General features: G+C 32.6%; 2 protein-coding genes across 2 annotated transcripts; both read right to left on the bottom strand.

Annotated features, from left to right (window-relative positions):
• Window positions 1-2,486: 2,486 nt before the first annotated feature.
• On the bottom strand, window positions 2,487-13,070 carry LOC107627093 (nucleolar-like protein). Its single transcript, XM_088505177.1, has 15 exons — window positions 12,627-13,070; window positions 10,690-11,036; window positions 10,455-10,589; window positions 9,754-9,904; window positions 9,260-9,327; window positions 9,014-9,073; window positions 8,803-8,928; window positions 8,598-8,726; window positions 7,637-8,290; window positions 6,017-6,209; window positions 5,712-5,905; window positions 4,871-4,972; window positions 3,817-3,956; window positions 3,233-3,511; window positions 2,487-3,130 (listed from the first exon to the last, which is right to left on the bottom strand). The coding sequence occupies exons 2-15, from the start codon at window positions 10,888-10,890 to the stop codon at window positions 2,866-2,868; spliced, it is 2,697 nt and encodes an 898-aa protein (XP_088361303.1). The 5' UTR covers window positions 10,891-11,036; window positions 12,627-13,070; the 3' UTR covers window positions 2,487-2,865.
• Window positions 13,071-18,303: 5,233 nt separating this feature from the next.
• LOC110265108 (zinc finger BED domain-containing protein RICESLEEPER 2-like) lies at window positions 18,304-21,172 on the bottom strand. Its single transcript, XM_088505775.1, has 4 exons — window positions 20,349-21,172; window positions 19,958-20,269; window positions 19,125-19,838; window positions 18,304-18,523 (listed from the first exon to the last, which is right to left on the bottom strand). Exons 1-4 carry the CDS (start codon window positions 21,170-21,172, stop codon window positions 18,304-18,306), a joined length of 2,070 nt encoding a protein of 689 aa, XP_088361901.1.
• Between the last annotated feature and the right edge of the window lie 3,182 nt (window positions 21,173-24,354).

Here is a 24,354-nt window from a genome sequence, read left to right as displayed (position 1 = left end):
CCAAGCTGGACGTCCACCCTCGATATACAGATGGAAGTCTGTAAGGCAACCGCTGACATAACGCCCGTCCACTGCCAACCCCAACTGGTATGCCACGTCCTGAAGCGTGATCGTGCACTCTCCGAAGGGCATGTGGAAGGTATGCGTCTCAGGACGCCACCTCTCGACGAAGGCGCTGACAAGGGGCTCGTCTAACCGGAACCATCTATCGTTCAGTCTAACCAGATGGTATAACCCGGCCATCTGCAGGTACGAAACATAACGCTCATCGAGTGGCATGCCTTGTTGCCGCCGCATGCTCCTGATGCATCGCTGTGGCTGCGCATTAAATGGACCACATTATTAAACCACTTACCCTAAACCACCAACTAAACCGCATGCAAAACCACTAAATTAAACCATTTGCAATACCACTACAACAAACCACTAACAAAACCACCTAACATAAACCACTTACATAAACTATTCACAGAAGCGCATATAAAACCACTTACAAAAACCCACTTACCAAAAACCGCCCCCCTAAACCGCATGCAATAACCTCTAAGCTAAACCATTTCCAATGCCACCCCGATAAACCACTCACATATAGAACCGCTAAAACCACATGCAAAACCACTAACTCAAATAAACCATGTGCAGAAACTTTTCTATGTACTAACCTCGTCGTTGATGACCCCAGCTATATGAGCAACCCCATCCAACCGGTACAGCCTTGCAGGATCGTCCCCCATCAGCTGAGTCTTCGGTTCTACTATTTCTCGGATCGAATCTGGGTCGTTTTCTCTGGGATTTGGTGGGGTATGGAAAAGGATAAGTGATTCGAATCTGCTTGATTCGAACTCCTTATATAGCACAATCACTCATAGGTTCGAATTATTTGATGCACGTAATTGAACGTAGTTCGAACCAATTAGGTTCGAATTATAAAGTTGAAGTTCGAACCTATTAGGTTCGAATTATGGGTAAATAGGGTTCGAACCAATTAGGTTCGAATTGTATATAAATAGGGTTTGGCTGATTCGTGGATCTCTTTTTCGTTTGGCTTATTCATGTAACAAGTTTTCCCCATTGGTTTATTTGTGTTTTTTACCCATTATTCAAGGCTTAACCCTTGAATCAAATGCAATAATCGGTGCTGATCTAATTGGTCTCTGGTGTGAAATATTTGTAAATTATTGCATTTCACGCCTTGAATAATTGAAGAAAGAGATCTCTCGAAACAAATCCCACAAATTTTGAATGATTTATTTGATGCTCATTGTTGATTACTCTATATATGATAATAGTAAGACATTGATATACTCCCAGGTATTGCTTCTAGGTCTTACATTTTGTGATTGACAGTAACAAATGTCTCTGAGTTATAGATGAAGAATAAAAATTTGAGTACGATAGATAATTAAAAAAAATGTTTAAAAAAAAGAAATAAATAAAAAATAATCTAAGGATATATTTGTTTTTTTACAAAAAAAATTTGGTCTTTTTTTAAATATTATAAAATTAGTTCTTCTAAATAATTTTAATATTAAAGATCCTTTTTAATAATTAAATCTTCTTAACGGTCCTTTGTAATAATTTTTCTTAATTTTATTTCTATTGTTATATTATCGTTGACTTTTTAAGATATTGTTGAGACTTGTTATGTCATTGTTGATTATTTAAACTTTGATATTGAGACTTGTTATATGTATTTTATTTTTTTAATTTACAAAACTACAAATCCAATCCAATCCAAAGCGCACCGCAAATAAAATTAGTGTTCAGATCAGATAAATTTTTAACTCAAAATCGATCCAAACCACACCATAAATACTCCTATTATTTTCTGTTCTGTGGGAATGGAGTGGGTGACGGCTGGAAAAAGGGTGAGGGGTAAAGGTTTGGAAAAAAATTAGGGTTTTGTTTTGGAAACAAAAGCTACTACTAGTGTAGATATTTTAGAAAAAAATTAAAGGTAATATAATAACTAGAAACAAATTTTAATCTAACAAAATTATCTTTAAAAAAAATGCTATTTATTCATCAATTTACAATTATTTTTAAATAAATACTCTAATTTAAAATTAAAGGTAATCAAATAAATATTTTTATTCATAAAATAAAATTTAAAATTAATTATTCAAATTAAACCATATAAAATCTTCATTATTTTTTAATTATTAAAATTTTAAATCATTAATAAAAATAAATATTCAATTAATATCAAAATTTTAAAAAATATATTCACCCCGAATAAATAAAATAAATAATATATAATTTATTATTTAATTTCCAAAAATCTAAAATCCTACAAATAACACCACTGAATATTAGTTCTAAAAGTGATTATTCTTTTGGATTGGAGCAAATAAATTATATTTTCACAAAATAAATATCCTTTATGTTAAAAGATCACCTTTTATCCTCAATAAGAATAAGAATGCGCTGGTAGAGGGCAGTTAAATTATATATCTTAACATTGAAAACTAAAATGAAATCAGAAGTTAGCACTACTCCAACAAAATTTTTTGCCTCTATATTATTCACCTTTCAGCGTACAAATTTTTAGGACTCCTTTCCGTAATTTGAATATTACAACCACTTAAGTATTAAATATCAAACAAAATTGGTATCTTCCCGCTAACAATCACCAACACACACTTTCTTTTCAAGAAGATTAACCTGCATCATTTCTGCTTCAACTCCTAAAGATTGAGCGGGAAGTGGAAAGCTTACTTAGTGACAACCAATGCAGGTCGAATGGCATGCTCCATGCTGACTTAGACTGCAAGAAAGGCAATCCCTTGAGCTCTTTAATGTGAAGTAGGGGCCCATGCATGTCTCAATTTGTTAACGCAGTATCGAAGAAAGCCGAAGTTAAATTTATCTCTTCCTCTTCCTCCCTTTTCCCAGTTGTCCAGATTTGAAAGCATGTTCTTGTTCTTGAAGGAATGCCTTAGCTCTACCATACTTCTCGGTTCTTTCTTTTTCTTGTAAAGACCTTTCTTTATCCTTCACCTCAAGCAAGAAATAATTGTCTTTACGCAATTCACGAGCAGCTCCTTTTGCTTCACGCTTCAACTGTCTCTTCAACTTTCTCATTTCGGCTCGTTCACGGTCTGGGTCATAATCTCTACCCTTGACGTAACTGCAGAATAAATATGGAGTGTTTAATTCGAGTTCTCTGTATATCCTACAGGCAAACAAACCAAATAAACATTTTGAATGTGCGAAAAAGAGGTAAACTTACTTCTCCTCAAACTTGGGATTCAATAATTTGATTGGTACTGGCTTTTGTTTTCGCATTTGAAGTGGTCTCCTCAAAGTGTGATGTTTATCTATGTTCGCCTTAATTAGCTCAGTCACATCTTTAATTTTCTCTCTTAATGCATTTGGCATATTTTTCTGTTCTGATATCTCAAATAGAATTCTCAAAATTGGTAAAAATATTTCAGGAAACGAGCTTAAGCCTTCATACACTTCGACATATCCTTGTAGAGTTTCGACAACAGCAACTAACACACTAGCCCTGTAATCATTGAAAACCAAATTAGCAAAGGATAAATGAAGATACACACCAGGACTACAACCAAAACTCAAGACTATATATAGCCACTAAGTGTAAACACAGAGATATAACTGGCAACTTTTAGGAAGATCGATATGATTGCATTATTTTCATAAAAAAATTCCCAACTCTTCTACAGGCTTTGCCCCCAAAAGAACCTTGATAAGGAATAAAGAATCCTTTCAAGTCCGAGTGGGACTCGGTATTAAAAAGATATATGTTGATAACAATGTGCATCTTATTGAGTGTGAATAATTACTGATTACCTGAAATTATCAGAAGAATAAATAGAAGAGTCCTCCGGCATGTCCATTATCTGGAAAAAGTTCAGAGGACTAATCTCATTTACGGTTTCACATATGCACAACACAGGCTTGAGAGCTTTCAGTTCCATAAGTTGATATGCCTAGCATAAAACAAATAGCATGCTTACTTCAATGTCCAACCAGGAAAATGTAGCACCAACATGGCAACATAACGCATATAGCACTACATAGCCGATAATGTACACCAAAAATCAGGATCTAATGGATCTACTACTGCACAAACCTCAAGCCTATATATGAAGTCTTCTTGCATGATAAGCAATACACTCAATTGATCAGTAGTACGAATGCAAGATCAATATAGATATCTGTTAACTTAACGTTGGGACTGCTTGCACTGAAATATCCACTAAATGTTGAAGTATAGTGCATCAACATTCTTACTTTTGTAAACAACATTAAAAGAGTATCAAACATGAAAATGCATATTAACCCAATAATCTGACATGCACTTTGCTCTGTAAGGGATTTGAACTTAGTCAATCATGGATTTACATTATAATTAAGATCAGATCTCTTCATTTTTTTAGAGGATTTGATTGAAATTAAAATGCTTTGGTGTGTTATAAATGCAAACTTTCGTTTTTTGGTTAACATAAAGCTGTTATTTAACTCCTCCCAAGTTCATATCATGTAGCAGTAGCATATGTTCTGATAAAAACATGTCTAGAAATTAATTATATATGTATAGTTTCCATGAATGATTTAGGGGAACACTAATCAAAAGTACAAGAAATTACAGAATTTTTCTCTAAACAAAACAATAGTTTTATACTTGGAATTACCAGAAAATAGTTTTCATAAAGCTAACACAAGTTTTTTCGATAAAAAAGCAAACACAAATTAATAGGCCAGATGTATACGAAATATCTTTCTTTCCATGTCCCTGCTCCTTTTTCTTTTCCCTCCTAATGGTTTCTATGTAGTGAAATTTCCATTACAGATATAGCCAAACCGAAAGGAAACTTCTTCATTATCCATTAAGAAGTCATACCTGTGAATCTGTATGCGAAATATTACTCTCAGCCGCTGCAATCAGCGCAGCTTGGAGGAACATTATTGCTTCAGGACAAAACTTTCTCGACTGTCTAAATACCTATATTCACGGTAAGCATATTATAAGCAAGCTGCAAATGCAATCATCCAAAAACAGAGAAACTTGACATAAAGAAGTGCAATATATCATGCTTGCAACAATAGATGTCCAAAGCAAAGTTTCTAAATCATAACACATGCTAGCTAAATATGAAATTTTCTCATCTCATGGTGCATAGGATGAGACGGGGCAGAGGTAGGTTGAAAGAAATTGGTATTAATAGTGATAATGGTATAGAACTCTAGAAGACAAGTCCGGACTAGAATGACACAGTGAAAGAAAAACTGCAGAATCGGACAAGTTTGGTATATTTGGTGACTAGTTGGCAAAATCTAGGACTTTGGAGTATGTCCTACTGACTAGTTTTGATGGTTTTGGGCAAAAGAAGAAAGATAAACAAACCAATGGCGCATTGGGGATATCTGCCAATATATTTGTATATATCTCAGCACATGATTCTTAATAAGGGTTTTGCTGTCATGTAAGTCAAGTGATTAAAAAAAATTACCAAGAAAAGAAATTATTAGAAAAATTATCCCTTATGACAGTTTTTCCCTTTTGTTAGCTCATTTTTATATTATTATTATTATTATTATTATTATTACTATTATTATCATCATCATCATTAAGACACATCAAGTTGTCAACATTGCAACAAAACTTTTATGATACCAATCAAGCATAGAATAAACTGCATGCCTTAAGTTAGTGTATAGAAATATCCCAAGCATATACTTACGCAGAGAAGCATTGAGCATAAGAAAGAGCCAATGGCAATATCCCGACCAGATACTATTCGGCAACGCATGAGATACTCACACATCAATAGAATCGCAGGGGTCATAACTGGATGCCTGAAGTCAGAGCATGGAAATATCATGGACCACAATCGCAAGAGAAATAATGTCTTTGTAGAAGGCCAACTGCTGCTTTCTGCAACAAGAATGGTACTCTTTAAACCGTGTAAAACAGGCATACAACTGTATAGCTCCCGATAAAGGGTAATGGAGAAAATGAACTTATTAAACTGAATTTCATTCTTACCTGGATTCTTGATACTCTCAACAAACTGCTTTCTAATACTCTCTATTCTGCGACGAGCACATATTGCAGCAAAGTATGGGATCTCCATACTCATCTCTATCAATGGTTTCCCTAGCATATTGAGTAACCCAACATTCAAAGGTTTCTTGGTTGCCATAACAGCAAAATACTGCAATAATACCCCATAAAATACCTGAAAAGGGAAGACCTAGGATTATTTCCAACTATATAGTTTGACAAATAATAATCATGAAGCACAACTCTTGACAAATGATATAGATGAAGTTGCAACCTATCACCAAAAGAAGAGGAGTATCTGTCAGGGAAATGTTGCCATAATTTTATTTCCCATACTTATGCAAACTAACTTGAGCAAACATCTTTGATGCAGCAGTTAAAAGGAGGGAAAAGTTAGTTAGTTTCCAAGCTAGATAATTATTTATTTATCGGATAAAAGAAGAATTTCAATAAGACGAGTAGAAGGATAATAAAAAATCGGGGATAAGAGTTCCCCTATGAAAAGCAAAACATGTAAGGTTGGACAAGAGTTCCCCTATGCAATGCCAATACACTTTTGTAACCGTGAGTTCTCTTTTAATCTTTTCAATTTATTTTTCATATCCACAGATACATATTGCCATAGTTATTAAATCTGACCGGGTTGGAGATGAACCAACTGGGTTGAGCACAAGCGAACCAGTTCGTAAACTGAACTGTGTATGTGTAAGCCTTCAAAAACAATTCCAAATGGCTAGTTTGAGGAATCAAATCTGGTACCTTCATGTTATTCTCCTTTCACATGGTCCTCAACTAATGAGCTATAGTTGAGTTTGTATTTATCGTGTCATATATATGTATATCTTCCATTTGTTTAGTCTCATTATATACTTTATAATAATTTTAATATTTTATTTTAATAAATTATATTAATGCCTAATAAATTTAGTGTTTAATTAAATAAATCAAATTAATACCTAAACTATACTAATCTATATTGAATGCTGCATATCCAATCCCAATGCAGTTTGAACCTGGACCAGCATACTTTACAAACAAAGGCACAACCATATCCCCTTGGGAAACAATGTCGTAACGATATCAATAGCAATTAATGCATACCATGGTATTTTCTCAAACTTGGTTAATAGCTTTCAAGAACAAAATTAAATTATTGCATGATATAACACATGGAGAGGGATATGATGTAAAACACTATGTATCAAACTATATTAGCTAGCTAATTTTACTTTTATCAAAGCATTAGTTTGATTCAAACTGATGATTAAGGATTCCTACAATAATGCAAGAATATATATGTCCAGTCTAGGCAGTAACTACCAGCAAAAGCATAACATAAATGTAGTAACATATCAGCTACATTTACTCAACAAATGAAGTGTTAACTGATACTAGTAATATTAATACATGTGACATATAATAGCAATATATAATTTTAATTAAATGTTAATATCAGATCAAAGTTCATGCTCTAAGTTGAAAATATATGAGAAAATGCTTTTAGCCAACAAAGTTTCAGAGACATCAGTGGAACATCACATGTATAAATGCAAAGATATTATCTAGAACTAAAGAGTTGATCAAAGTGAAGGAATTTCATACTTGCATTTTCTTGCGATTTTCCACTGCAAGTGTGATTGGATTGCTTTTCCGAATCCGGTTGATTACTAGAATGGTATCAGAAATAGAGCAATTATCCAGCAGGGAATATAATTCTTCAATGTTCTTGGGGGCTTCAATTATATAAGGTATGTCCAACTCTTTCGACTGTTTTCCTCCAACATCTATTTTTTTGTCTTGTAAAGGATCCTTCGTGTCTTTCTTTGAACTCGTACCCACAAAATTTTTCCCATCAACTTCTTCTGAAGTTCTTTCTTTGCTTTCTTCCTCATTATCTTCATCTTCCAGATCTATTCCAATATTATCATCATCACTCTGCTCCCAATCTTTTAAAGAAAGATCCTTCTCATGATCATCAAGATCCTCATCAGATCCCTCATCAGCACCTTCTGAGCTTCCTAAGTCATCAGAATATTCACCATCACTCTCTTCACTGTCAGAATCTTCCTCATCTTTTCTTTCAAGAATCTCATCAATCCAACCCTTCTTAGCCATAGTTTCTTCATTTGGAGAGAAGGAATCACCAAGATCATCACCAGATAGAGATCTTGGATTCTGTTTAGATGCCTTTTCTGAATCTTCATTGTCTTCATCACTTGAATCTTCAGAAGCCAGCATCCTTTTCTGCCGCTCTTCCTGAAAGGTAGAACAAAGGACTCATTAGTTTTGTATCAAAACTGAGGATGAACACTAGCCCATTAGTTAATTATCCAAAGCCAAGCCTAGCTTCTCAATCTAGCTTCTCATTTAGGTATGGCATGCTTCTAGGTCTGACATGAACTCAAAAATACCAAACAAATTCATGATTGATATTTATAAATTCAGTTATTCAACCAAGGACAAATCTCTGTTTTCTTGAACAATTACATAAAAACTCCTTATATCATGTAAGCAATTTTATCCAAAGCACAATAACAAATACTTAAAAGTCAAGTAATTGTACCTCCATTTCCTCTAAATGTTCTCTTTCTTCTTGAGCTATCTCTTCTGGTGTCTTTATCCTATTTGAAGGACGAGCACGCATCTCCAGTCCCATTTGTTTGACAAGTATGTCATACTCATCCGGTTTTTCCTGCCAGAAAGGAAAAGAAGTTAAAATAAGAGATAGTTACTAAGACCTAAACAAGACTCTCCTGTGTTAAAAGTACCTGCTCGGAATAATTATTCGGTTTCGTTAGAGAAACTAATGCTTGAGATTGAGACAAAGAAGTGAACTTCCTATCTAATTCGTCAAGCAGTTCTTCTTTTTCTTCCTTTTCTTTCGCTTTTTCAGCCTGCAAAACATTAAAGAGTGAAAGAATGAGTGTACATATATATTAGGAAAACAAACACAAGAGGCTGAATAAAAAAATCCCACACCTTAAAATATTTGCTTTTTGCAATAATTTCCTTCATAACCTCCGCATGACTTTTCTTCTTCTGCAGAAGATGTCACCATTAACAAACAATTTCATAATATAGTGATAATGGTAAAGAAGTTGGCGAGGAATAGAAATAAAAAACACAATGACTAATGTCAGATCATTAAGTTGATACATTCTCCTTTTGTATGCATCAACCAGTATTTTCCTAATATACTTATATTTATATTACAAGGCATCTTACATTTGCTTCACCTTCAGCCACACTTGTCTCCGTTGGAATCTGCATATGCAGCCCCAAAGCTGATTTTCCTGTCAAAACAATATACAACATGACCACCGCAAGATGATGAAATAACATATAATAAAGAATATTTGATAAATTAATTACATAGCAGAAAGCTGTGATGATGATAGTACAAAAAGTCACAACTTCAGCAAAAGAATTCAATAGATTTGAAGTAGCCAAAGCCATGAAAAATAACATAATAAGAAGCTAGAAGTTAATATGCAGGAATTACATTGATGAAAGGTATCAAAATAGTAATACAGCCATCATCAGACACACAATAATATACATACACTTAACCTATTATCATGCAAAACAAAGTCATCTTAAGAAACCAAATCAAATGCAAGAGAGCAAATAGAGCACAAACCCCGCTGCTTGCCCGTATCAACATCCAAATAATTATAAGGTAAAAGACTCTTTGCTAAAACTATGTAAATGCTACATACTTTTAGTTTCATAAGCTTCATCACCATCATCGTCTGGAAGCATTTCATCCTCAAAATCATCTCTTCCCAAACCCAAAGCATTAGGTTCATCAAAATCATCCTCTTCATCCGACAGGTGATACTTGCTTTTCTTGCTTAGTTTCATGTTCAACTATGAAGATCCAAAGAACATGAATGAAGAAGCGTTAGAAAAGGAACGCCGGAGATCAGCAACACATTCAAGTTATAAGAAGATAACTTTACAAACTTCTAACTTATTTATAACATCCATATTCATAATTCATATGTCACAGAAACAAAGCTACAACCTTGGACATAAGTAGAAGTATACTGCCAATTTGCAAGAAACTGAATCATTTACTTGGCAACAAAACTTTCTTGCATTTCAACAATCTCATCAATCTAGCTGTTTAAACATGTGATACTAGGATAAATTACACTGAATTACCCTAAAATTAGGCAATAGTTGCCTCCATTATAAATCTATAACCTAACTAACTACCCTTGAAAATTAATAATCACATTCGAACTTATAGATATCCCTCCCTGAATATGTAATGTACCATTGAACTCCACTGTAAATATGATACTGCCCTGCCCTCCAAGGAATGTGTAATATTAACAAAAATGAAATCAGCATAGCCTACCCAAATATTTACGGAACAAAAAAAGGTAAGGCAAGAAAAAAAAATAAAAAAAACCTGGCGTTCTCGCTGGGTTCTCAAGATAGCCTTGCCAAACTCATCAAGTCCTTCATCTCCCTCACCAATTCGCTTATCCTCAAACACCGAAGACTTAGTGCTCTGCTCGTACTCCTTCAGCAGTGTCTTCTTCCTCTGTAGAACCACCCAACACCCAAAACAAACCGTCTTAACTAAACATATATATATAGTACAATAATACTGAAAACTATTCGCAATCGGATAAAAAAGAAACCTTCTCGATGGCGAGGGAGCGAGCAAGGCCGATGCGGCGGGTGTCCCCCTTGCGCTTCTGTCCAAGGACGTCAAACTTCCTTCGAGACCAGATGGACTCGAAAGGGTTGTCGGCGCCCGTAGAAGATGCTTTCAATTTCATGGCTACGGCATCAGGACCGGATTTCTTGTTGCTCTTCTTGTTCTTCTTGGTCTTCCCCATGGTATGGCGATAGAGAACAGTGTCAGAGGGTTAGGGAAGTAAAAAGAACAGTGTCCCCCTTGGCCTTTTGTTTCTGTTCGTTTGTTGTGTTGCAGTTGCGCAGCGGGAAGGAGACTCAGGGTTTAAGGTTTCTGAATCAGTGGATTCTACGGTACAAATTGATACAATTTCTATGAATTAACCAAGGCTTTAGTAAGGTCACATGATAAACTAAGGTTTTAAATTTTTTTTATTTAATAGATACAAAATAAATGTATTGAAAATTTATGTATTGATTGGTTTGAGTATTTTTATTTTTATTTTCAATGAAAATAAAAATAAGGTATGAAAATATGATTGATTGAGCATTTCAAAACAATAGAACAAAGTTGAAACTGTATTTTTTTTTTTTAGAAATTTTAGTTAATACTTTTAAAAACATTTTCACTCCAAAATACAAGATTTTGAGTCTCAGGTTTAACATTTAAATTTTTCCAACTTTTTTTTTATGCGTTGATTTTTTTTTTCTCCTCCCTCTTCTTCTATCAATTTCATGCACTGATTCTTTTTCCCCTTCTTTTACCATTAGTTTTTTAACATGCCAAATTCTCCGTTTTTTTTGCCACCAAAAATATTGTTATCAAGGTTTTCATTTTCTAACCAGCTTACATAAACCAAAATTGCAAGAACCGAACCGGTCATTAAATCGGTCAAATGACTGGTTCAATAGTCCAACCGAAGTCGAACTGTGGTCGAACCAGTTTAATAAAATATAAATAAAAATATTAAAAATTCAATATACAATTTCAAATATTCAAATTTAATATTTTTTAACTAATACAATTCAAAATTTTACCATTTTATATAATACCTTGTTCATATTTAATCAATAAAAATTCACAAAATAAAAAATTCTAATTAATTTCTAAATTCTAATAAAATAATCAGCAACAATACTCATCACATCAGGAACGAAAATTTAAAATAAAAAAATTTCAACAATAACTTCTAATAATCAAGTAATCATCAACAAAATAAGTAAAAATTAACAAAAATAGAAAAAACAGCAACTCCAAATCAGAATCAAATTCCAGCAACTCAGAATCATTCAAAATAACAAAATAAACAACAAAGTAATATGAAAGAGCAAAAGCTAACTTGCAACACATAATATTCCATGAAAGTTGTTTACAAAGTCAAGATGCTGGAGCCTTAAAATGCAGATTTATTGTGCTTCATAACAAGAAGGAACACAAATAAAAGTTAATCTCAGTCAATCACAAGTTCAACAAAGTTAAGAAGCAACAATTTCAATCGTTGTGTATCACTCGAGTATCAAGAAAGGTTTATTATAACACCATTAAGAGGCTCACAAAATCCCTAATAGATGATAATATCTAAAAAACTTGCAAAAACACTCTCAAAATAAAAAATTTAGATCAATAGTACAAAATTAACTACGAAATTTGACAAAAATCAATAATAATTAGCTCAACAAAAATAACAATCAACAATTCTTACTGTTAACAACAATCAACAATCAAAGAAATTAACTCAGAAAAACAAGAATAATCAAAGAAATCAAAGAAATCAACTGACTGAATTCAAATAAAACTTCAGAAAAAATTAATTTCTCAGAAACTCAGCAGAATCATCAATAATACATCATATGTATATTCAGAACAAAAAGAAGAAAATAATATAATACAATTACAACAAATTAAACATTATTGAAGAGGATAAAGGGGAGGTTTTACGTTATCTGGATTGGCAGAGAAGGGGAGGAAAAGACTGCAGAGCCAGAGAGCAGAGAGACAGAGAAGCAACTACGGTGAGACAGGGTGCGGAGCAGAGAGGCAGCGACGACAAGACTGGCGGGGAGCAGAGAAGGGGCCACAACCAAAAACGGCGAGGAGGGGAGAAGCAGAAACGACGCGCGGCAAGGAGAGAAGAATCAGCGACAACCAACGGTGAAGAGCAGAGAAGCAGCGACAGAGAGAGCTCGGACAGAGAAACGGCGACGCCAACAACAGCCCCGAGCCGACCTTAGCTTCTGGCGACGCGAGGAGAAGAGCAGAACGAGAAAAAAGGGGAGATGGTGATGGTGGCTCTGATAGGGTTTAGGAGAATCTATGTAGGGTTGGTGAGGGCGTGTTTGAGAGAGAAGGAAAAGGGTTTCTCTAGAAAATTAAAACGGCGCCGTTTTGATTGTTGAATCAGCGAACCGGAACTTAGAAAAACCTGGCCGGTTCGCTCAGTTTATCGGTCAACCACCAATTCAACCGGCTTTTTATAGAGCAATTTTAGAAATCAATCAGACCGATCGAATAATCGATTCTTAATTAACCTAGTCGAATCGACTGATCCTGTCCAATCTTCAGAACCTTGACATAAACATCTTTTTAAATAGTGAAGATAAAATTTTTAATATGGTCAAATTTTTTTAAATATAATTAATTTCAATAAAAAATAACATGATTTTCTAATATAGGTATAAAATTAATAAGATGAGATCTTCTAAATTCAACTAAAAAAAGTCAAGTACAGTAAACGATGCTAAAAAAACCAATAAAATTATGGTAACGTAGTTCTGAAATTTAGGATTGAACAAGTGTATTTGTTAAAATTTTTTGTTTAGTATTGAATAGTCGAGTATGCACTAACTAAATTAAAAGAGTTATAATGAATAATAGATTAATTACTTTTTTTTAGTCTTTTTTTTAATGATAGATCCATATGAATAGAATTAATTATTTTAAAATAATAATTTATTTCATGTTTGATATTATATAAAAATAAATGGTTAATTTAATAAAAAATTAAATAACTAAAATTGTACATTTAATTTGTTAACTCCACATTCTCGGACTATTATAGTGCTTGGTCTCTCCTCTCTTTTCTTTTTGTTTAATAAAAGATTCTATCTTTTTAATTTGTGCATAATATTAAATGTGTTTATGTTCTTTTATTTTCTTTTTTTGGATGTATTTGTGTTAATATTTTTTTTGCATGACTCTGTTTAATTTGAAGTTTGTAATGTTATTGTAATTTGAACGTGTTAATATTTAATTTTAAATGTATTTATATTATTCATCTAATTTTGGACGTATTTATGATCAAAATTTTATTTTTAACCTTATAATGTAAACACTGAACTTTGAATTGCGAAGATCAAAATTTTATTATCCAAAATTTGTTTTTTGTCTTTTTCTGTTGAATGTATAAAAATTGGTTCTTTGTCTTTTTCTTTGGATATATATACTGATGTCTCAATCAATTATTTATTGTGTAATTTTATAAATTTTGTGTATAAATAATTCATTTTGATATGAGTTTTGGGTATATTAATAAAATATTTAACATGTATTTTTATAATTTTAGATATATATTTAAATTTAATTCTTTTCCTGTATTTAATATACAGTATGGAACTACAATACTAATAAAAAACGTATTTGTGTTGATCTAAAGAAAAAAAAATTGCCACTAATAAAAGTTATATGAATAAGAAATCCGAAAACTTTACTATAAGAAGACAAAAATGTAAAGAAATAATGATACAGAAAATTTGAGAGAGAAAAGACCGAAAAAGTACTGTATGTGTGATGGTAATAAACTAATAGCATAGTTGTTAAAACTGAATTGGAGATCGAATCGGTCAAGTTACTGGGTCATTGATTCAACTGGTGGATTACTGGTTGAACTGATTGACTCGATATTATGTAAATAAAAAATAAAAATAGTCAAAAATTTAAAATTATAATTTAAAATACATATTTTTACTAATATTTTAAGAATATCAAGCTATTTTAAAATATTATGGACCAGAAATAATAAGTATTTTGTTATTTTTATTCTATCATAAATATTTTTATTTTGTTTTTATATTAAAATATCTATTATTTTTAAATTTTAATAATTTATTAATTAGTTTATATCTATTATATTATTATATACTATAAATATTTATTAAAAAAATAATATTAATAGATATTATATAATTATAAAAAAATAAATGAGTTTATAATTATTATTAAATGAAAATATAATTAATTTAAGAATGAGTAAATTTATAACTAAATTTAAAATAAATTATATAGAAGTAAACTATTTGATAAAATCATGGCTATGCATAGCGTCTCTTCTCAAGAGGGGAGGGGTTTGAATCCCATATTGTAACATTTTGTTAAAATTTAGTTCCTAATCGGTTCGGTTAGACCGAACTTTATTGAGTTCGACCGGTTTTCACCTATTTGCACCGGATTTAACCAGTTTGCAGCAGGTTTATACCTTATTCAGTCCAAATATCGGACCGAATCGATAAAGGATTCGGTTTACCGGTTTTTTTTGTTGAACCGACCGATCCGGTGCGGTTTTGATAACACTGCTAATACGTAATCGGAAATGGATTTTTTATTTTTTTAACATTTAAAAAAATAAGGTGTGATATCTCACCTTTAATTTTATAAGTGGGACCAAAAATAAATATGAGAAAGAATAATAAAGAGTTAAATTAAACAATTGATATCATCCAGTTTTTTTTTTTACTGAAAAAGATCTATTCCCGTACGTAACCACATGAAAAAGAAAAAAAAAAGTAACATTTTTATTTTTGTAGAAGACGTTAAAAAAATTTTAGATGATAAAATTTAAATTAAAAAACTAAATTTTAAAAGATAGGTAGCACTTTCCTTATAGGGATAAGTACTTTTTTCGTCCCCAAGGTCTGGGGTCAAAATCAAAATCGTCCCCAACCTTTTTTTCTTATTAAAATCATCCCCAACGTTCAAAAACGCTTTAAAATCATCCTTTCTTGAATTTTTGGACCAAAATACCCTCATCATCATCATTCTCCTCTTCACCTTCCTCACCCCACCACCTCTACTGTCACCAACCCACCACCACCACCACCACCACCACCACCACCACCACTACCACAGACACCAACACCAACACCAACACCTCACCCCACTCCGGTAACCCCCACCTCCACCCCTTCCCCCTCACCCCTCACCCCTCACCCCTCACCGCCTCCACCGTAACCCCCACTTCCTCACCTCCTCATCGTAACCCCCACCCCTCACCTCACCTCACCCCCACCCCTCACTGCCTCCCCCTCACCCCCTCACCGTAACCCCCCACCCCTCACTGCCTCCCCCTCACCCCTCACCTCACCCCCCAACCCCTCACTGCCTCCCCCTCATCCACCTCCTCACCGTAACTCCCCACCCCTCACTGCCCCCACCCCTCACCCACCCCTCAACCCTCACCTCACCCCCCACCCCTCACTGTCTCCCCCCTCACCGTAACCCTCCACCCCCTCACTGCCTCCCCCCATCCCCTCACCCCTTCACCCCACTTCCTCATGCCCCTCTCTTCATGGTCATATTCATCATCAACAGAAAATTCAAACAACATGCACAACAAATTTTACAAAAAATTCAGTCCACAGAAGAAGAAAAAGAAGAAGAAGTGGTGGTGGGGTGGTGCGGTGCGGTGCGGCGGCGACCGGCGGGGCTCGTAGCTCCATGGGTGACGGCGTGAGGCGCGGATCTGGCGGCGAGGCGCGGCGGGGCACGTATCGGGCTGAGTACGGCGCGACGGCAATGCGATCGGACGGCGGGTTGGACGCAGGGGCGGCGGCGGTGAGGGGGTGATGGGGTGATGGAGTGATGGAGTGGTGGTGGGGTTTGGGGGTGGGTGTAGAAGGAAAAATTATTGGGGGGGGGGGGGAGGAGAGAAACGAGGAGATCTGATGGGGGGTGTGGTTTTATTTTTTTTTAATTTTTATTAATAGTTAAGGGTAATTTGGTCCAAAAAATAGAAAAGGACAATTTTATAATGATTTGTAACGTTGAGGATGCTTTTAATAAAAAAAAGGTCATGGACGATTTTGATTTTGACCCCAGACCTTGAGGACGAAAAAAGTACTTATCCCTTCCTTATAAGACGGGAGACACTTAGGTGAAGGTGCAATCTGGTATAGTAAATTAGGGTGGTTTGGAAAGCTTTAAAAATTATTTTTTGAGTTTTTAATTTACGAAAAGTAATAGTATTAATATTTGGTACAATTTTTAAAATTAAATTATATTTTTTTAAGAAATTATTTAGAAATTTATAAAAAAATAAAAAAAATAATTTTTCTCATAATATTACTATTTTTTATCACATTTCTATAAAATAAGTACTTTTAAAACTAAAAATACAAATACAAAATAACTATTTACAAGCTATTTTTAGAGCCTGATTGAAAAGTAGCAGAATCTATTTTTTTGACTTTTGAATTATGAAAAGTCACACTATGCGTGTTTGATACTATTTTAAAAAGAACTTTTAACTTCTCGAAAAGTTAATTCATAACTTTTTGAAAAAGTAGAAATATATGACTTTTCCTCCTCGATCAGTCATTCTATCATTTTCGTACAAAAAAAGACTTCAAAACAAAAAAAATCTACTTTCATTCTTGGCTCTGTAAAAAAATACTGGCTCCCCACCACTATTTTCACCCAAGGTTCCATCTGCTAGAAGCATTGGCCTTCCACCATCATTTTCACGTAATGATTTATCTGCTGAAAATATTGACCCTTTACCACCATTTTAAAATAATGTTCCATCTGAACCACCTATTGCATATATTCCTTCCAGTTTTTTTTATTTATCATTTTACTACTCTATTTTTATTATTAAATTTGTATTTAACATTGTGTGTGGTATAAAATCTAAATTTTAATTTTATTTTTTTTCATGTGATTTATTTTTATATAGCTGCTATTATTTTATAATTAGTTATAGCAAGTTCTTGACCCCAATAAAAAAGTAGAAAATTCTAATAGAAATAAAAAAAATAAAAAACAACAACAAAATATATATTGACACACATTTCATATTTATTTTTTATTTTTATCTACCATATCATACACAATAAATAACAAACATTAACTACACAATAATTTCTTTGGCATTTCCATTAAGATTATTGTGAATTAAAATTTTATTACTATTTACCACATACAATAACACTGTTATGGGTGAAGATGAAGTACAAGAACCAGTTTCTATCTAAAAAATGGAACTAATAAGAGATCAAATAAAGAATTAATTGCCTAAACAATTGTAATCTTAGTGATTAGGTTATAGAAAATCAACATTCAATATTGAGAAGTATTTATTATTATCGTTGTTTTAATATTCATTTTTTGTGAAAAAAATTGTATTTTTTGAGTTATTTATCTAAATGCTATAATTTTAAAATAAGTATTTCTATAATTAAAAATTCAAATATAAAATAATTTATTTATATTAATAAAAGTCCTTATACTTTAAGTTTTTTTTAAAATAGTTTATAATTATTTATTGTTTAAATTATTTTTTCAGAAAGAACTTAATTAAGTTGTTTATCCAAATTTAGTGATTCAAAGATTCTCTAGTTCATTGCTAATTGGACACGTGGTGAGAGGTTGTTGTACTGGAGGAAGGTGGATTGCAAGTAGGGGTGGAAACAGGCCAGGCCAGGCCAGGCTTTAGTCTTAACAGGCCAGGCCTGTAATAGAGTATATTGGCCTTAGCCTGGCCTGTAGCCTGATATAGGCTTTTTAATGAGTATTGAGCCTGGCCTGTTGTTAAATCTGGCCTGGCCTGAAGCCTGTTAATAGGCCTGTTTTTTTTTTTAATAATAATTAAATTAAAGATATAATTTAATTTTTAAAATTATAAAATATAAAATAATAAATTTATGAATAATAGTGATACAAAATAAAGACAAAATATCAATAAATAACTACTATTAATTAAAAAAAGATAATATATATAAATATATTCTCACTTGACTACTTCCAAAATATGTAACATATCAAAATAAAAGAGTTCATCAATATCAAGAGTTGTAACAAACCAACTAAACATAACATCAAATAAAAGCTAATAACTATTTAAATCAAAATACAGTAAAGGAAATGTTGGCCAATTAATCGATTAACCCTCTAAGCTTGCAAGTGATTTAATCTTCATGTTCCAACACCTTGAAAAAAAAAAGCAAACATACACATATCATTAGATTTTTAAATAATATAAATGCAACAAATACTTAGTCATATATCATGAAAATTCAACTTTATTGTTCTAACTACTCACATCATACCAATATCAATGTTTTCACATTTAAAAAGAGAAAATATTTTCTATAACATAGATACTTAGTCAAAAAGAGAAATATTAGAAAGTTAATTTTTACCTTTGGTTTTTTCTTCAAACCATACTTGTTTCGAAGCCAATCTCCTCCACAAATGAGAGCTTCAATGGACTCTTGATTTAGTCGAGAACGATATTCATCAATAACTCTTCCTCCAGCACTAAATGAAGACTCTGAAGCCACGGTTGAGACAGGAATTGCTAGTATGTCCGTTGCCATTTTAGATAAAACCTTGAATTTCAAGCTATTATTTTTCCACCACTCCAAAGCACTAAAAGACTTAGAATTGCCTTCAGGAATGTAAGCACTCTCATCAAGATAAACTTCTAATTCTGATTTTGTTGGATGAATGGCTTCTTTTTCTCGAACCATATTCAACATTTCATCAATTCCACTAATTTCCGAACTAACCACGTTAGAAGAAGCAACTAGACTATTAGTGTTAACTCCACTTATTATTGTCTCATCATGACACTTTTCAGCATATTCATCGTACATTTCTTGCAATGTATTCTTCACTTTTTCAACATTTTCAGCAGCCACATGTTCAGGTTTGTAAATTAAAGGAAAACAGAATTTAATAACATGTAATTTGCACCTAGGATCCAAAACACAAGCAAGAGACATTACCATATTGCATTCTCCCCAATATTTGTCAAACTTTTCTTTCATTGAGGTTGCCATTTCTCTCATGAAGGAATCTCTATCTTCAATAGCATCATCAATTACTTGTTTCACTCTCCAAACTTCAGGAAGATACAAGTTTGCAGTAGGATACTCACTACCAGAAATGACATGAGTAGTAAGATTAAAAACTTTTAAAAGTTTGCAAATCTTCTCAACTTTCCTCCAATCCTCGATGATGGTTCGTAATTGTAGTGAGGTTCTCTTTTCTTATACACAGGAAACACAGATTTAAACTTCAAAGCCACAGATAACATGTTGTAAGTAGAATTCCATCTTGTGGGACAATCAACGATGAGTTTTTTCTCCTTCAAACGCTTGTTTTCAGCAATATCAACAAATGTTTTAAATCTTGAATCATTAAAATTGACATACTTGACACTCTCACAAACTTTATGAATAATACCTTTAATTTTACCTAGCCCATCTTGTACCAACAAATTCAGAATGTGTGCACAACACCTAACATGAAACAAACTACCACCAACAGGTAATGAGTTGTTATCTGAAATAGTATCCTTAAGAGCCCTTAGACATGAATCATTATAGGAAGCATTGTCAACAGATACTGAGAAGACTTTGTTTTCAATTTCCCAAGTCTAAACACTTGAAAATAGCATCCGCAACATCAATGCCACGTCTAGGAGCAGGTACCTGAACAAAACTCAAAATCCTTTTTTGAAGATTCCATCCTGCATCAATAAAATGACCTGTGATAACCATATATTCAACAATTTGATGACTTGATCTCCACATGTCAGTTGTCAAACTTATCTTTCTAACACCTTGTAACAAAGCCTTCAGTTGTTTCTTTTCAGCCTCATATATTGCCAAGCAATCACTTCGAGCAGTTTTGCGAGAAATTTTATGAAATTCAGAATTGGCATATTGGAAGCCCCACATCCAAACTTCATCCTCAACAATGCTGAAAGGATGCTCATGAATCATAATTGCTGTAGCAATTATTTGTCTCATCTTCTCTTGAGAATATCTTGCACCTGGTGTCACAAAGGGATTAATACTTGAATTGGAAGGTTGAAATGGAATCAATGGTTGCTTCTTTTGTGCAGCAACATGCAATCTCCTTTGTAAGCAACTACTAGAATGCCTCCATAAATGTGAAGTACTTGCTCCTTTTCCAGCGTAAAAAAACACTGATTTGCAATACTTGCAAATAGCTTTTGTACCTTCAGAACTTTCAACTTGATCAAAATCGTCCCAAATTGGTGAAGTCTTCTTCCTTTTTTTTGTAACAATAGTTTCATTACTACTACTTTCATCAGTGACTGGTTGATTTGTAATAATTGTTGTGTGTGTTGGTGCAATGCCAGTATCTGTTGTTGCCATTGTTGGTACTGACGGATTAATTTCTTCTCCATTTAAAGAAATAGAATTTGTCAATGGATTACTTGGAGTTACAGATTCAGCCATTTCTAAAGCTTATTGTAATACCTAAACAAAAATTAACAGACAACATTATCTCATGATTTTTTTTTGCTTTCATCATATCAATGGCATAAAGTAAGAACCTTTTAACGAAAAAAAAAGATAAAATTTTATGTTCAGAAAAGTAGAAGTAATATCACAACACAAACAAAAAAAATCAAACTTAAAAGAAGATCTTTGACAGAATAAAATCCTAATTGATGAAAAATAATTAACATTATAACAATAAATATAAAAATAATAAAATAAAAAATAATGACATGAGAAAGAAGAAGAAGTGCTTACAGTCAAAGGAAGAGAAGATGAAGAGGATGATAGATTGGTAGCTGGTAGCTGGTAGGAGCGTGTAAAGTGGAGAAGAGAAAAGAAAATGACCGTGTTAATGTGTATTTCTTTATTAGTGTGGAGGGAAAGATTTTAGAATTATTTTATTTGATTGACTTTTGATATTCCAACATCAAAGATTAAAGATATTAAGAAAATAAAAATACACCTATATAATTAAAGAGACAAATGGCTGAGTGGATAAAGGTATTTTTATAAGTTAGAAGACCCAAGTTCAATTCCTTCCAATAGCATTTTTATTAGTATATATATATTTGCAGGCTCAGGCCGGCCTGACAGGCCCAACAGGCTATTTCAAAAGCCTAGGCCTGGCCTTTTAAATAATATAGGCTTTTTTAATAGCCTGAGCCTGGGCCTATTTCCTATCAGGCCAGGCCAGACCAGGCTAAATACAGGCCAGGCCAGGCTAAATACAGGCCAGGCTACAGGCCCCTGGCAGGCCGCCTGGCCTATTTCCACCCCTAATTGCAAGGGATTGTCGTTTCATATTTAAAAATGGCTTGGTGGGTGGGTTGAGGTTGAGCCGAATCAGCCCCGTATAACAGGAGTATAGGGATGTTGGGCTCCGTCAGTAATAAAAGGCCCGTTTGCTTTGCTTGGTGTGGGCGTGGGCAATTGTAGCTTTAAGTGGAGTTAAAGAGGGTTATCTCATTCATTAGTCAACGATAAATTTTCAAGTAGAGTTTTTATTTAAGATAAAAAAAAAAAAATAGAGCTTTGATTTGCAAATGACTAGTCTTTAACATGTTAGAATAAAAAATACTGTAAAAAATCAAAAGAGGATTATTCCAAAAAATTGGAAACAGACCTTGCAATGGGAGTAACGTATTTTGTTTCGAAGAAGTAATAATTGAAGTTTGGTGGCCTAAAATAGGAGCAAACAAAAAAAAAAATTAAAAAAGTGGCATTTAAGAGGTATATTTCATGCCAAAAAGGGGAGAAAAAAATCTAAAAAAATAAAAGAGGTATGTTTTGATTAATTCCTAGAGTAAATGCTAGTTATACTAGATTGTTTATTAATTAGAAAATTATATTTTTTATTAAAAAATTATTAACTAACTATTTCTGTAAAAAAATATTACTATATAATATATTTTTTATGATAAAAATATTTGTAAAAATGTATTTTGAATAAATAGTCAATTTTGTTCCTAAAAAATTATCTGTTCTTCAAATTCATCTCAAATTTTTTTTTAATCAAATTCATTTTTAAAAAATTTTAAATTGGTCACATTAGCCTTTCTATCACTTTCACTGCTCATGGCGTCAAAATTTATTGATATAGTACGTTAAGTAACATCACATTACACACTTGATAATTCTGATTAGCTGTTAATATAATAAATTTATGGAACTAGATTAAATCAACCTAAATTGAGATATTTCAATGTCTAATAGTCCTCCTCAATTTGAAGTTAATTTGATTTAATTGCATAAATTTGTCATATTAGCAGTCAATTAGGATTATCAAGTGTGTGTTGTGGTCAGTGTGGTATCACTTAACGTGTTACATTAACAAATTTTGATGCTGTTAGTATAAAGTGATGAAAAGACTAGTATGACTAATGTAAAATCTTTAAAGGGTGAATTTGATCAAAAATATTTTTCACGGACTAATTTAAAGAACGAGTAATCTTTTAAGAATGAATTTGATCATTTACTCAATGTGTTTTATTTAAAATATTATATATAATACATAAAAATGTTGGACTCTTATTTTTTTTTTGAAAAAAATATTTTGAATTGTTTTGTTTAAAAATTAGGAATAGAAAAAAAAATTATTGTTCTCATCATTTTTTTAAATATAGATAAAAATAAGCTTTTACAAAAAATAAAAATTAGAGATAAAACGAAGATTTAAATTATCGAGACCTAATCTGTTCTAACCTAATCATGATAGTTTAAGAATATAATTGAAAAGAGTTATATCATCTGTTGTTAACCCGACTTAATAAAATTGAAGAGAGGAAAAAACTTACAAACGAGTCAAATGATGCCTTAAACTCCTATCAATTTCTTTAAAAAAATAATTAATTAATAAATAAATAAATAAATAAATAAATAAATGGATATACTACTTATAGAAATACTTTCTTACTTTATAATATTTACTTTCCCTAAGTCAATACTACTGAGTACTGATATTCCATTTAATTAGTGTTTGACCATTTTGCACACAAAAATTATTTGGTAGTATCTTTTTTTAGTGACTAAAAAAAAAAGATAAAATCAAATTAATTGGCTAAGTTTATATCTAAATCTATTAGATATTGAGACTCACTCTATGGTTGACTCCAATTTGAGTGAATGTCTGCACTAGAAGCAGCTGCTTTAGCCATACAATCTGCAACACTATTTGCATTTTTCAGAATTAAAAGAATAGAAACTCTCCAATTCTAATTCATAACCTCCTGTATATGTTTTGCCAAACTCCATTCTAGAATATCCTTACCAAGCATTCTTTGGTTTACCAAGAAAAGAGCTTCTAAACAGTCTGTTTCACAAATAACTTCACAAAATCCACTATCCCAAACTAGAAGTAAACCTCTTCAAATCGCATACAATTTAGCAAAAAGAATACTGCACAGTTCGACTTTCCCAATGCAACCTTTCAACCAACATCCCTCAGAATTGCGAATGATACAACTAAAAGCAGCATAGCCAAAAGGAACAAAACAACTAGCATCACAATTCAATTTAATAGAGTGAACTAGAGGTTGAACCCAATGCAAACAAAGCGAAAGAGGAGACAAAGATTGATGCATAGCAAAAATAGTGTGGAACTCCCTTACTGAACTACGAATCAAACTCACCACTTTACT

Source organism: Arachis ipaensis, chromosome B2 (assembly GCF_059453495.1).
Source record: "Arachis ipaensis isolate K30076 ecotype BB chromosome B2, ASM5945349v1, whole genome shotgun sequence".
In the NCBI taxonomy this organism is placed as follows: domain Eukaryota; kingdom Viridiplantae; phylum Streptophyta; class Magnoliopsida; order Fabales; family Fabaceae; genus Arachis; species Arachis ipaensis.
Note: the sequence above shows the minus strand (reverse complement) of the source record. Positions and strands in the feature narration are given on the sequence as shown.

Excerpts from the sequence above, each read along its gene's own strand:
- LOC107627093 (XM_088505177.1), bottom strand. The coding sequence starts at position 10,890 with ATGGGGAAGACCAAGAAGAACAAGAAGAGCAACAAGAAATCCGGTCCT. Across the intron at positions 9,074-9,259 it reads TGGCTGAAGGTGAAGCAAAT|AAGAAGAAAAGTCATGCGGA; the intron begins GTAAGATGCCTT and ends CATCTTCTGCAG. Across the intron at positions 8,291-8,597 it reads AACATTTAGAGGAAATGGAG|GAAGAGCGGCAGAAAAGGAT; the intron begins GTACAATTACTT and ends TCTACCTTTCAG.
- LOC110265108 (XM_088505775.1), bottom strand. The coding sequence starts at position 21,172 with ATGGCTGAATCTGTAACTCCAAGTAATCCATTGACAAATTCTATTTCT. Across the intron at positions 20,270-20,348 it reads GTTGCGGATGCTATTTTCAA|GGCTCTTAAGGATACTATTT; the intron begins GTGTTTAGACTT and ends TTCATGTCTAAG. Across the intron at positions 18,524-19,124 it reads GGAGATTGGCTTCGAAACAA|GCCTATTAACAGGCTTCAGG; the intron begins GTATGGTTTGAA and ends AAAAAAAAACAG.